This window comes from Mizuhopecten yessoensis, unplaced genomic scaffold (assembly GCF_002113885.1).
Source record: "Mizuhopecten yessoensis strain PY_sf001 unplaced genomic scaffold, ASM211388v2 scaffold716283, whole genome shotgun sequence".
Classification (NCBI taxonomy): domain Eukaryota; kingdom Metazoa; phylum Mollusca; class Bivalvia; order Pectinida; family Pectinidae; genus Mizuhopecten; species Mizuhopecten yessoensis.
This window is the reverse complement of record NW_018480039.1, coordinates 282,531-296,740: the sequence shown is the minus strand read 5'-3', so window position 1 is coordinate 296,740 and position 14,210 is coordinate 282,531. Positions and strand designations below refer to the sequence as shown.

Genomic DNA, 14,210 nt, shown 5'->3' with positions numbered 1-14,210 from the left:
CATGTAATGCATGAGTAAGTTTCGGTGTGCTGAACTTCCCATCGATGTATAATGTAAAGAAAATATAGTAGTTTTAGTGTGATAGTTCAACCTTATCCATGAACATATCACAAAGAAGAAGAAGAAAAAGAAAAAGAAGAAAAAATAAGGAGAAGAAGAAATGAATGTTCTCATGATGTACTCTAATATTTTAATTACAGACATGTAGATACTTATTTTGATTCCATTATGTGTGTTATTACAAGCAATATATAATAAAACAAATAACAAAGTGTACACGTTATTAGAAGCAGTACAGAATATAAGATAGATGTACACATGTCACAATTCTCGTTTGTTGGTCTGCATGCTACAAATACAGGTTACTAGACCTTTATTATAAATTAACCGTCACTGATATACTCCAGTACTCATTTAAACAATAACTGGTTGTCTGGATGTAATTATTGTTGATATAATTACAAGTGGTCTCTGGCAAATCCTATAAAACCCGCTAGGGTTTCATGGTAGATTTGCCAGAGACCAGTTGTAATTATATCAACAATAATTACATCCAGACAACCAGGAATTTTTTATATTTACATATTTTTTCTTTTTTAAGATATATTCCTACAAAAACCATTTTCCCTGCCTCAAAATACATTTCAGGCGGCCATTTTGTTTGTTTACATATTCCTACACCTGAAACAGGCAGTTGTAATTATAGTCGAGCAGTTGGAATTATAGCCTATATAATTACACTTGCCCTCTAACACTGTTGTAATGGGACGGCGCGGGGGCAAATGTAAATATAAAAGGTAACAACGTCGTTTAGCCACAGGTGCAGGGTTTTATATGTATAGTATAGGGCAGTATTACATGTTCGAAGTATTAAAATATGTTATGTCATTGTATTGACTTTGATATAAGATATTTTAATGTAAAGGGTATAAGCCTCAAACTGTCTATTATGTAAAATATTGGACAGTCTGAGGCGCGTACTTAAAACACACACCCTCTTTGTGTTAATATTGGACAGTTTCAATATCTGTTCAGTATGCGCAAGATTTCAACTGCCCTCAACTCCATAGTGTTATTGCCAAAATTACGAATTCAAAGGAAATTACAATCAATGCTGGAAATGTGCCTATCAGTAAAGTGTTTGGATATGTATGCATCTATATGGATGTTTCATGTAAAAAGAGTGTTCCGTGATTCAAATCTTTTTTCAAGGAAAAAATATAGTGCATGGGAAATCTGACAATTGGAATATAAATTAGGGGATAGTACGTTGTTTTGAGTGGCTATACTGGCGATTAGAACATGAAATTTGGGTTTGAACTCGAGACCGATAGGTTGTATAGGATTGTATAGGAAATTGAAATCAGTTGAGAAGCAGTTACGTAGATTTGCCTCAATATCAATTTATATAATATGACGAGCTGCCTGTAAATGTTTATTGTGGAAATTATTTATTTGGCTTACTTCCCCATATCGACGGTTTTTACAATACTCGCTATCTACAATAAAACCTGCATGCCATTCACTCGTTTTTATATGTAATGGCGATGGTTTCAATTGTTCTTGGCAATATTTGTTCACTTTCGTTTTCATTTCTCGAAAATATTGAAGTTCTGTCATAACATCACTTTTTCTTACAGCCTCCTGCCAACGTTTCAAAAATTTACTCAAACAATGCATAATCGAGTAGACACCATTTCCGGTAAAGATCTTCTTCCTCTTTACCGACGGCGAGAGATCGTTTCGGTCGCTTTTGTACATTACTAGATACGTACAATATATGCCTCATGTCCCAATTCAGTAACATTCTCATTAAAATCAAACTTTCCTCAAAATACTCAACAACGATCACCAAATCAAATTCTTTATCAAGTTTTCTTAAATACTTTTGAATCTGTTTTTCATCTGGTTTGGCAAACAATTGAAATGGAAAGCCAAAGTCCCAAGCCATAGAATTATATAATTTGGACACTTTTCCATTTCCCGAAATTATACGTCTGTAATCGTTCGGCGCTTGCAAGAATTTAAGAATTGGTTGTTGTTTTGCGATATTTAACATGAAATGTCTGTGGTANATATAAATTGGATACTTTTTTATTTTCCCCAATTATACGTCTGTACTCGTTCGGCGCTTGCAAGAATTTAAGAATTGGTTGTTGTTTTGCGATATTTAACATGAAATGTCTGTGGTAATAATGAACAGACGAGATGAACTGTCGGAAGGGATCTCGTACTGTGGCTACGTACACAGAATCCGAGGGAAGAGTTTTCTCAAACTCACTTCTGTTGTAGCGGATATGGTTACAGAGAATGTCGTACGTTCTGTTTCTGGGTGGTGGAAGGGCCCTTGACGAGATCGGTAGGCCTGTACCCATGGGTAATGTGGTACCGTGTTGGGGTAAAACAAACACTAAGTCATGTTCAATACCGAAACGGAGGAACAGATTTTGCATGGTGCCACTTGCAACTTTATGGACCTTTAAAAAAGCGATATGTTTTACGGGACCACTATTGTATGTCTGACTTTTCTGCATGTCATTTCCTCCATTATACAAGTCTTGATCTGTAGTCTGGACGACTGACCCTTTTGATGTTCGTGTTCGTGTTCTGTTAGTTTCTCCAATTGCCAGATCCGACTTGATACCACTGTTTTGTGTTGTGTACCCACTGTGTAAATCTGAACCACCATTCCTCCCTAGCCACAAAACGATACAGAATACCAAAAACAGCACACTGAAAAACAAAGGGAAATATGATAAAAAAGTGTCACAAACAGTACCAATATTTCGGCTTCATAGTCTTATTCAAAGGCGAAAGGCATCGCTGAATCTTAACAACGTTCTTATACTTTGTTACGCTTGGTATGTAACTTCTAAGGATACAATAACAATAACGCTATTTAAAATTGTCACATTTGTCAAAGAGTTTGGTATTTCTTGTGTTTATAATTAAAAAAAACTAGTATTCACCTTATATTTTGAAGGTAATTATAATTATTGCTCGTGTTTCCCTCTTTTTTTCGGACATATTGTACGGGCAGCTTAAAATTCTCACTAGGATAGTTCAGTGTCAAACAAAGAGGAAACATCTCTTAATTATCATTTGTCAGTTAAACGATTGTCATCGATTTCCCCTTCAGCAAAGCTTAATGACTTTAGAAAAGTAAATTGTCAAAAGAATAGGACAGCATGACTAAACCCTCGTTAGCATGTAGGCATACCTGGTACATGTATTGTATGGATATTACAGTTTGGCAATAACAAGATTATGGATTGCTTTCGATTATTAAACATGAGAAACAGATATGCTTGATTTGGTTTTATCCTATTAACAGCTAAGGTCATTTAAGGATATGCCTCCGTGTGTGTAATGTATGCGTGCTTGCGTGTATGTGCCGAAGGCAGGGTATGTTGGTGAATTGTCTCCTTAAGGAGGCTTCACCCTTTCGCAATTGAAACTTTCACATAATGATTATGCAACTATGTAGAGGTGATTTTATCAAAATCTAAGCAGTTCGATCGACTGGTGGTTTTTTTGAAAAAAAAAAAAAGTTTTCGTAAAATTTAATATTTTCCACTTGTTTTGGTGTGTGGTATTGTTCGGAACAATACCAACATTAAAAAAAAAAAGAAGCATTGCTAATTAACCCTACAAATATATTTTTATCACAAAATATTTAAAACACGTTACAATAAGTGTATTTTATTGAAATGATATGGATAAAAGTGATTACATACCAGCTAAAAGCAAACAGGACACAAGCTATCATACAAAAATAGTGGAAAATGGAACAAAATATACACAATGGCTTTTTTAATGAATCAATTTAACATTTTACAATCACTTTAATCGTGGTGAGAGTTGTGTTCCTTAAAAAACACTTTTTGCTTAGGGATACAATTTACAAACTGACATTTTTCTCTTTTAAAAACTATCAAAAGCTTGGACATCATTCAATAGCATGCTAGCGCATGGTACATGTTACAGGATTCTTTCGCATAGTACGCCGTTCTCACTTGCACTCACACATGCATTTTCATAGGGATATTAATACTTTTGAAAAAAATATTTCAACAGAGTCAGTGTAGTGCGTTTATAAAAACGATTTACTCGACAGAGCTTAATTGACAGCGTAACTCGCCCGACAGCGACAATCGTAACGACCTCGAGCTTGTGAACTGGTGTAAGCACGTGATATGCACATGTGTGGTCGGTACACAAAACCTATCAGTCCGCATTCCATGCTTCTTGAGGTCGTCTGGTCTCATGACATGTCAGAAACTTTCCGTGAGTCAATTTTTTTTTTTTATATCGGAATTTTTTATTTTTGAAGTACGTGTGATTACACATTTCTCGATATCGGATATGGACATATCATCGTGACACACGTGCACTATTGTTTACCCGGTGTTACTATAATTTACACTACGGCGTTTACATGCCCGATACGCAATACGGAAATGACGAAACGAACATACGACAAAAAAAAACATGCATATTACAAAGGGTTGGAAGTTCTTAATTGTGATAGTGCTACCTCACTGTAATACCATGCCAAAGTCACCCAGCAAAGCAATATACTCGGTCACTTTATGTTGCTATAACTCTAAATGCTGAACGTTAAGCAGGGAATTACAATTATCATTTTTAAGAGCGTTGCTATGTCCCGCCCTGGGACAGAACGCATTGCCTACTCCCTACTTTGGCGAACGTTTAAGACCAAGGCCAAAAGTGAGGTATTGCCAAACTAGGCACCGTTAAAACAAAAAAGGTTCTTCATGAAGTAGACAGAAAAAATAAGATTCCAAATGTTGAAATGGGGCAGCAGATATATTGTGGAATATTTGATCCTTTAGTAGAAGATACAGAAGGAAGCCCCAATGCTTTAGGGAGCTAGCTTTAGTCGCCTGTTACGACATATAGAAATGGGTATGATATCTAGCTTTGAATTTCCATTTTTTATTGTCACATTGTCTTATTGTCCCTTTGTCTTATGCATACTTAATCAACTTGTGTTTCATTTTTGATATGTACTGTGCGTACCATAAGTTCAATGATACAGATTCATCTATCCTGACATGGTGATATTTCTAGCTATTTTAAGTCTAATGATACATTCTGAATTGCTGGGGAATGGACAGTACACCGAATAAATGCCACATGGTGATATGTCAGAGATTAATGTACTTATCTCTTAAAATTACATTACTACATTGTCTAAAGATCCTCCGCCAATTGAGAACTTGACTTTCATTTGGGGCGTTGAGATGTCTTTTTTTATATTATGTGATACACTGTAGTTTGTTTAACCTTCCAAAACACTGTTGAAAAAAAAAACATTATTATATAACATTAGTTATTTGATCTTCAGAATGGGGTGTAATCTAGCTAGTAATCTACTTCTACGCAGATATATTTGTATAGTTAGTAATAGTAAAAGGGTACACTATATGTCCCTGGTACAAAGGAGCCTGTTTATGGATTATTTTATACAGTTTATAAGGTACATGTATGATGTGATGTCACTCTTGTCTAATATTTTGGTAGTTATCATGAGTTTACCATCATATTGTAGGTAAATATCTAGACTCTCTTGTCTGTAATGTCATGCTCTTGTTTCCCAAGGTCAAAACCATTTAATATATCCTAATATGAAATGCAGGGAAATACATGTAGCAAGTATCTTACTAATATTTTATGATATTAGCCTTTATATGAATTCAGATTCATACAAATACAATGAATGAGCTAGAAGTAGTATACGGCTAGTCTCTAAAAACAAGGCAAGTACTGCAAGGCAAGTATTGCATCATAGTCCCCCACTGTAATGATTTCTATATTTACCAAACAGAACACTTACGTCAGGAAGCATAGATCATATTAAGGTCATATTGACCTATTTCTTGCGCTACTCATCTCACGATGTCTTTGTACACCAAATCTGGTTACTCCAGGTGAAAAAGTATAGAATTTATGCCACGGACAAACTTTTCAAAAGTAAAGTTCAAAGGTCAAGTCATAGGTCATAGTGACCTTATTCTTGCACTCTGCACTCCGTCATCTCAAGATGTCCTCGTTCACCAAATCTGGTTACACCAGGTGAAATAAATAGTATAGTAGATATCCCACGGAAAAACATTTTCAAACGTGAAGGTCGAAGGTCAAAGCATAGATCACAGTAAAATCATAATGACCTTCAATTTTTAATGTGCACTCCATCATCCCCAGCTGTCTTTGTACACTAAAGATTGATAGTCCAGATGAAATAGTATAGAAGATATATCCCGAACAAACTTCGATGGATGGGAAGACGGATGGACGGAAGGTCGGACGGACGAAAGAACAGTAATATAGGTTGTAGTATAAGTAGTATATAATAAACTCCATTAAAATAACCATAGTAATATAAGTTGATGCATAGAAGCGGTACATTGTATATAGTAAACCCCTTTAAAATAATCATAGCAATATAGGTTGATGCATAGAAGTGGTACATTGTATATAGTAAACCCCATTAAAATAACCATAGTAATATAGGTTGATGCATGAAAGTGGTACATTGTATATAGTAAACCCCTTTAAAATGATCATAGCAATATAGGTTGATGCATAGAAGTGGTACATTTTATATAGTAAACCCCATTAAAATAACCATAGTAATATAGGTTGATACATAGAAGTAATATATAGTAAACCCCATTAAGATAACCATAGTAATATAGGTTGATGCATGAAAGTGGTACATTGTATATAGTAAACCCCATTGAAATAACCATAGTAATATAAGTTGATGCATAGAAGTGGTACATTATATATAGAAAAAAAAACATTAAAATAACCATAGTAATATAGGTTGATGCATAGAAGTGGTACATTGTATATAGCAAACCCCATTAAAATAACCAGAGTAGTATAGGTTGATACACAGAAGTAGTATATCGTAAACCCCATTAAAATAATCATAGTAATATAAGACAAATTGATATTTAGGTCGTATACAGTTAATACCATTAAAATAACCATAGTAATATATGTTGATAATATGAACCTAACATAAATGTTGTTGAACAAATATTGCCATACTGTCAATTTGAATTTGCGCTCACTTTTTCATATATACATAGCTTCAATATATGACTTAATACATTGCACGTATGCGATTAATTTCAAAGGCACAATCTGTCACTCAATGAACACTCGATTTCTCCTCTAACGTCAACAGAAATGGCACCAATATCGTATACCCTTTTAACATTTAACACTAGAGGTAAGGAAACTTGTCTGTTCGACACCGAACATTGTCATCGATTCCAGAGCTCCGTTAGACTAAAATGTCAAACGGTTGTTGTTGGCTTCATGTTGGCGGTAAAATCACGTCATTAATTAATAGCAGTCCGTAAATATGTACTATCGTTACATTAAGATGTAACAACAACTCACCAGATTGCTGAAACGCATCGGTACATTGTAATTCTTCTTTGATACGCCATTGCATCGGGAACATAGCTATATCGTTAACATATATGTGACCTAACATGAAAATACACAACAAATGAAACACCTGCACGGCTAATTGTTTACGTTTACGTGTCACCGGCCGAAGCTAATGGCTTGCGGCTACTCTTGTTACAGGTTAATTGATAAAGTGATGTCCTTCTGTGGTCGGAGTGCTTCGGTCTTAGACTATAAAGGAGGGGTTCCGAGTATACCACTGAAATAAATTAAAAACGTAACATAACATGAACAGTAAATCTTTATAAATACTTAAAATAATTCTTCATTCTGTTACTTAGCATGAACCTGTTATGTGTAGACTAATTTAAAGGCAGAGCAGCTAATTGCATATAAGGAGTTTGTTGTTTATTATACTGAGTAATAAGTATAAAGAGGACTTTAAATTTCCCGCGGTTCTGAGAATAGCTGGAAATATTTGTTTAGCTCAGAAATGGACCTTTTAAGTTCAGCATAATTCCATGTAATATAAGGGAGTAATAGGGGTAACTCCTGGATGTTTAGAAATCCCAGTAAGGTAATTCTGAAGCATTAGGCTGGTACACCTCCTGTCTCCCTAAAATGGGTTTTTATGTTGGGTGACAGGCTTGTTTTATTAAGACAAACATGATCTGAGAGGGGAAGATTGTCGAGTGTGGGTTACACTTCTGAAAAAATAAATAGATGTATATATATATGAGTTTGTTGTTTAGTATACTGAGTAACAAGTTTATAGAGGACCGTTATTCGATAGAACCTATTTAGCGAATAATCTGCCATAAACCATTTGATATATTACGAACGTTAATCCGATAAGAAAATCTATTAACCGGTATTATTTTTGTTAGGTAGCGGTCAGTCGAACGACAGTACCGGTCCGTTACGCGGCCATATCTCCGATCACGCGGGTCCTGCCGTTAAATTAAAAGTAATATATCATTTACCCTAGTATAAATGATATCAATGGAAGCGAATGTGCTTTTATCCAGATCACATTAGTAGTTCAACGTTTTGTTAGCTTTAACGAATCATTAAGGCCACTAAAAATAAATTTTGTTTCCTTTGACCCGACATTTTTTTTTCAAACGTTGGTTACTGTCAGATATACAACGTTTAAATAAGGTACATTTTTTTCCTGATCGTTAATCATCTTGTTAATGTAGCAACACATTCTTAGCATCACATAAAAGGCTGGTCTGCCATTCGTATTGGTTGTGAGAACAGAGAAAATAAGCTAGTGCTGTGGTAGTCACATGGGAAATCACGTCCTATAATTTGAGTTAGTATGGACGTTTTCTTCATTTATCTACGGAATACCAATAAAACAGTTGACGATAATCTAATAAAAGACATACAATGCCTATCGACCGATTATTCTAAGCAGAATCAAGGAAGCATACTTCCATTTGCCGTAATATACCGGTTGAAATTTTAGATTCCGCAAACTTGTAAGAAGTCAATTTACAAAAGGTAACCAAATATGAATCAGTCTTACCTCAGCTAGGTTGAACGTCATCGGAGATAAAATTGCAGTGTAATGTTGTGTTTTAAACAAACAAATAGTTTCTTTTATCAAAAATGAATAAGATCATTACTAGTTACTATGAAATAAAAAATGTTGTTAGTTTTTTTCTATTTGAAAAAATAAGGGATAACCATGAATATGCGTATACGTTAATTACCGAAAGAAATGTGTACACTTTGTGCTTGAACCACTTGTACACACATGTATTTCATCACATACCGTATGACCCTAAAATAATTATTTAATTTTCATGAGGTATTCATAAAAACTTACATGGATCATACCTCGATATATGACGTCATCACTTTTTTTTTGGTATCTGAGGTTACACGATATAATCTGAAAAAAGTTTCCGAAATTAAAATGTTATGCATTAAAATGAAGTTCATACATTTACAATAGGTTATTTTACATTATATATAAGGTTATGCTGTAGATAGGTTCCCTCAGCTGTCGGACTGTTAAATTAATACACAATTAATGGTCTAGGCTGTATATACTAATAAGACTAAAGTAATGTTGGTATAATATACCTTACTAGGATTAATTTAAAAATGGAGGGAAGAATTCGTTGGTGAAACAAAAACAAGTTACAGGAACATTGTCCTGGAAATGAACTGTTCGCTTTAAAGCACATTTATTGCATGATTCGTAGATTTGTCTTCAACGTTCATAATGGCCCTTTGGAAATGATTTTTATTCCCATTCTATAAATACATATTGTAAGTAGCTACATATGAATGTTGAAGGGTATTATTCACAGCGGTTCATTTTCACTTTCTATCCTTATAAAAGGTACTCAGTTATAGCGTTGTTACCATAGTGATTACTTACCGTTTTCAGATTGTTTTTAACTAGTTCATCATCCAGCGGTGATTGTGATATTTAAAAGCATATCTCCTTTTTTATTTTAGTTACCTACTGTATGTATATAATATCGATCAAACTTAAATTTATACGTTCTAAGCCTAATTGGAAGGTCAATGATAATAAAAAGTAAATATATGCCATCCGTTTCCAGTTAGGATTTTATGATAATATCGCAACAGAGTTTGTGTTTAAGGGTCATGGGTGAAAGTTCAATGTATGTTACTATAAATAGAAAATGTTAAGTTGATTGGAATAAGGAAACGCTGATGAGAGACATTCGTGTTTCACAGACATTATTTAATCGTAGTTGATTTGAAATGGAGGAAAACAGAGTGTTGTTCTTGTTTAGGAGAGAAATACTAGAACAAAACTGACACAGTTGTGAATATTGAACACAAACATCGTTGACTGTATGTTTGTTGCATACAGTGTATATTATTGTTTTGATGATCACTCATAATTCAAAAGTCAATTCAAAAGTCATTCCTCATACTATATCTCATGCAGAGTCATCCTAATAAAAATATACACATTAATCAAACATAAATAGCTGTTTGAGACACATTCCGTACATACGACAGGCAAAGTTTTGTGGTCGATATGTGTACGTATACAGTTAATAGGAATATTTGCTTAATATAGTTGAAAATAGAGAGACATATACAAATTTGAATTAGAGCTCAAATGTTCAATCTGTTTAGCCTAAGGCGTCTTAAATGTGAAATTTCCAAATTATTTTGTATTTTCTGTCTTTGAAAGGCATTTCGAAATCAAAACAAAAATAATGTCATCCATTTACCCAACTACGAAGCATAGACAATGATAATGCACAATATAAATAAAAAATGAAGTACCACAATTTATATAACGTCTGACATCTTAAGCCTAGAAAAATATCAAATGTCTTTTTTCTTTTTCTGCAATACATTTATGAGTAAGTCTGCAAGGAGCGTTTCTGAAACTTCAGCTGTAGAGAGATCATTATCCTCCATAGTGTATCAGTATCTCCCATATTGTATCAGTATCACCCACAGTGTATCAGTACAACCATAGTGCAACAGTATCACCTATAGTGTATCACTATCACCCATAGTGTATCAGTATCTCCCATAGTGTATCAGTATCTCCCATAGTGTATCAGTATCACCCATAGTGTATCAGTACACCCATATTGTATCAGTATCACCCATAGTGTATCAGTATCTCCCATATTGTGTCAGTATCTCCCATAGTGTATCAGTATATCCCATAGTGTATCAGTATCACCCATAGTGTATCAGTATCACCCATAGTGTATCAGTACCCCCATATTGTATCAGTATCTCCAAGAGTGTATCAGTATCTCCAATAGTGTTTCAGTATCTCCCATAGTGTATCAGTAACTCCCATAGTGTATCAGTATCTCCCATAGTGTATCAGTTTCTCCCATAGTGTATCAGTATCTCCCATAGAGTATCAGTATATCCCATTGTGTCGACAGCCGATGTTCACTCACCACAGGGACCTGCTATGTTTGGACATAAACTGAAGTGTTCAGAGTAATGTTTCACGTTTTAGGAGTTTAAATATTTTTCTGCTAGAAATGCCACCTACGATGATGGTAAAACGTATACTACCATCATTGAGAGTGCCATTGTTATCGAAACTTGATCTCAACGCATAAAGCTTTTTAAATTACTCAGTAGATCTGTAACGAATTATGAGATCCCGGTGATCACGTTTCTGAAAGCCACAACGTCAAAACAGTCTTTAACGACGCACAGGAAATAGTCAACGTTATAGCGTCATTGTTGGAGCTCAATTTCCTTGGCCCTTCATATGCAGTTTATTTAATTTCAAAAAGCGTTTATTAGAAAACAAAACTGATAGAACGTATGTCAGACGCATTACACATAATTGTGATGCAAGGGGAGTAACTCCAATCAGCGACATCTACTATATATATGCACGTATAAACACGATCGTGATGATAGAAAATCATGTTAGTATCTGGAGGGACTCTTAAATGATATTCTAAGCAGCATGTAAACAATAAGCATACCACCAACAACGGGAAACATAACGGAGGTGGGAATAAGGGGGGAGGGGGTACACAAGTCATGTCCTTATATTCTAAAGTTGGATGTATCGGAATTACCAACCTTTCTTTAACTTCTAATGAATAAATCCAATTGACAAACTATAGGAAAACAACATCTTCAAGACGTAAATGTATGTATATGCCGAATTTGATATTCGACTTTTTACACATGACCATTGAATCAAGAATACATAGTCACACCGACACACAAATCACAACACCTATGGCGACTGGTAAATAGATCAAAACTATGATTTTACATGTTATAACAGTAACTTCTACGTCACGACGTGGTCCAAAGTAACAATATATTCCGGGTGTTGAACTTACGTGAATGCTTGCTTAATCTTCCCTGGTCTGCAATAACCCTTTTTGACGTTAGAATGATAAACGTTACAAAAGCCAATGCAGTGAGCAGTTCTTCTATTTTTGGAAATTTGTTAAGAGTTTCTCACTTGAAATAAGATAAGCGACTGGTGCCACTTGCGTTGTTCTACATGCATGAGTTTACCCGCCTTATATACATATATGTAGATAACGTTGTTATCCCTTCGTTTAAGATAATTGGTTTCCTCGACTTGCCACAATTAAAATACTTTTATCTTTCTGTCATTTCTAACCATAAACTATTAAATCATAGTACAAAGCTAGGATAGTGTTTTAAAGAGGTTTTAAAGGTTGAGTTATTTTGGTGTTTATTTTTGTGTGTGAAAACGTTGAGCACTTTTATCGGCAGAGAAAGCACACGTGTAGCGAGGAATATTACATCCTGTCGCAGTAAGTATAAAAGTCGATTTGTCAGGCGTTGTCGTATGAGAAAACTTTGTTTGCATTAACAAGATACAGTCTACATCGATTATGCACGAGAATTTCTGTGCGTACGTCATGTATACGATTTATAGGCATTATGAATGCCCACTGCATTGTAGAGAGATAGCACAAACCGCATTAGCGGTGCATGTACATGGATTTTAAGACTCTTAAAGATACAACAATCAACAAACGTCACCCCTTCTCTTGGTATGTGTACCTGTACATTTGAAATATGTGGCAACTTTAATGACGTTGCCATGGTTATACTGCATAAAGGGATGGCGTGATAGTGACGTTTTCACAATAATAGCGCAAATGAGCTGATTTCCATGGGTAGGTAAAGAGTTTTTCTCCCATACTGCACAAGCGCATTCTTATTTTTGCTAGTGGCAAGATTACCCTGTTTTTACTTATACAGAGAAAAGGCTACTGCCAGGCGCTATTATTCTGAACCGTCACACATCGTGCCATCACTTTATACAATGTAACCAGGGTGACGTCATCAATTTTCACACATTTTAATGACGGGACGGTGCACTTTATTACAACTTATTTTTACACCAGGAAAGTGTGAAAAATCTCAATCCTCGTGGTAAGATGTTTGAAGTGTAGCACTCTGCAAGGCTTTACTTCTGCCTACACCACATAGGAGTAATCAAACGACTTTTTCTCAGCGAAAAGAAACATACACCGAAACCATTCCTTTCGGTTTCAAAAAGGATATTTTTGTACCTATACTGACGATAATTGAAACTAGTTTTAATTTAATGGAAGTCTCCATAAACTGAATTGTGCTTACGCTTTTACCTTTATTAAGCAAATGATTTGATGTGTTACGTAAGGGGGATTTCATGATAAGTTTCTTCTTGCTGATTTTTACATATTTATATGTACATTGTACTGTTACATATGTAATTCATTTTAAGAGCAAAGTTCGATGGCTCACGCAAGCGCGTTCGCTGAAAGGCACGAAGTTTGATGAGCCAATTAAACGCGGGTGAAATGAAAGTCGCGATGGAGGATTATTATGACTATATACAGATGTATATGTACGTCCTGATGAAGGAATACGGCTAGATGAAGGTCACGACGAATAGGCCAATATAAGTTCTCTCCTTTGGTTGACATGACAAAGACAAAGATGAATGAAATGGTTTGTAAGAAAATATTGATGCAAATCATATATAATAGGTAGCATAGACATATATATATAGCAGATGGTATAGGGGAGATAATTCCATGTATGTTTCAATTACATATAAATATTTAATTGATATTTTTAGCTATACAATGCTCATATTAAAAAGTCAATCATAATTAATTAGTAATAGGAAAGCAATGCCCTAATGATATATTAAACAGAGAAATTGCTACAATTGTTTTTTTGTTTTTTGTTTTGCAAGTCATTAGTGCCCCCTGTTCATACCCTGC

The 14,210-nt window shown here is 34.7% G+C and overlaps 1 protein-coding gene across 1 annotated transcript in view; it reads right to left on the bottom strand.

The window, feature by feature from the left end:
* Positions 1 to 2,024: 2,024 nt before the first annotated feature.
* LOC110442598 (galactosylceramide sulfotransferase-like) overlaps positions 2,025 to 14,210 on the bottom strand; it is a 19,029-nt gene continuing 6,843 nt past the window's right edge. The window contains exon 2 of the mRNA XM_021486281.1: positions 2,025 to 2,733. Within this exon, the coding sequence (XP_021341956.1) occupies positions 2,025 to 2,733 (709 nt within the window). The remainder of the gene's footprint in view (positions 2,734 to 14,210) is intronic.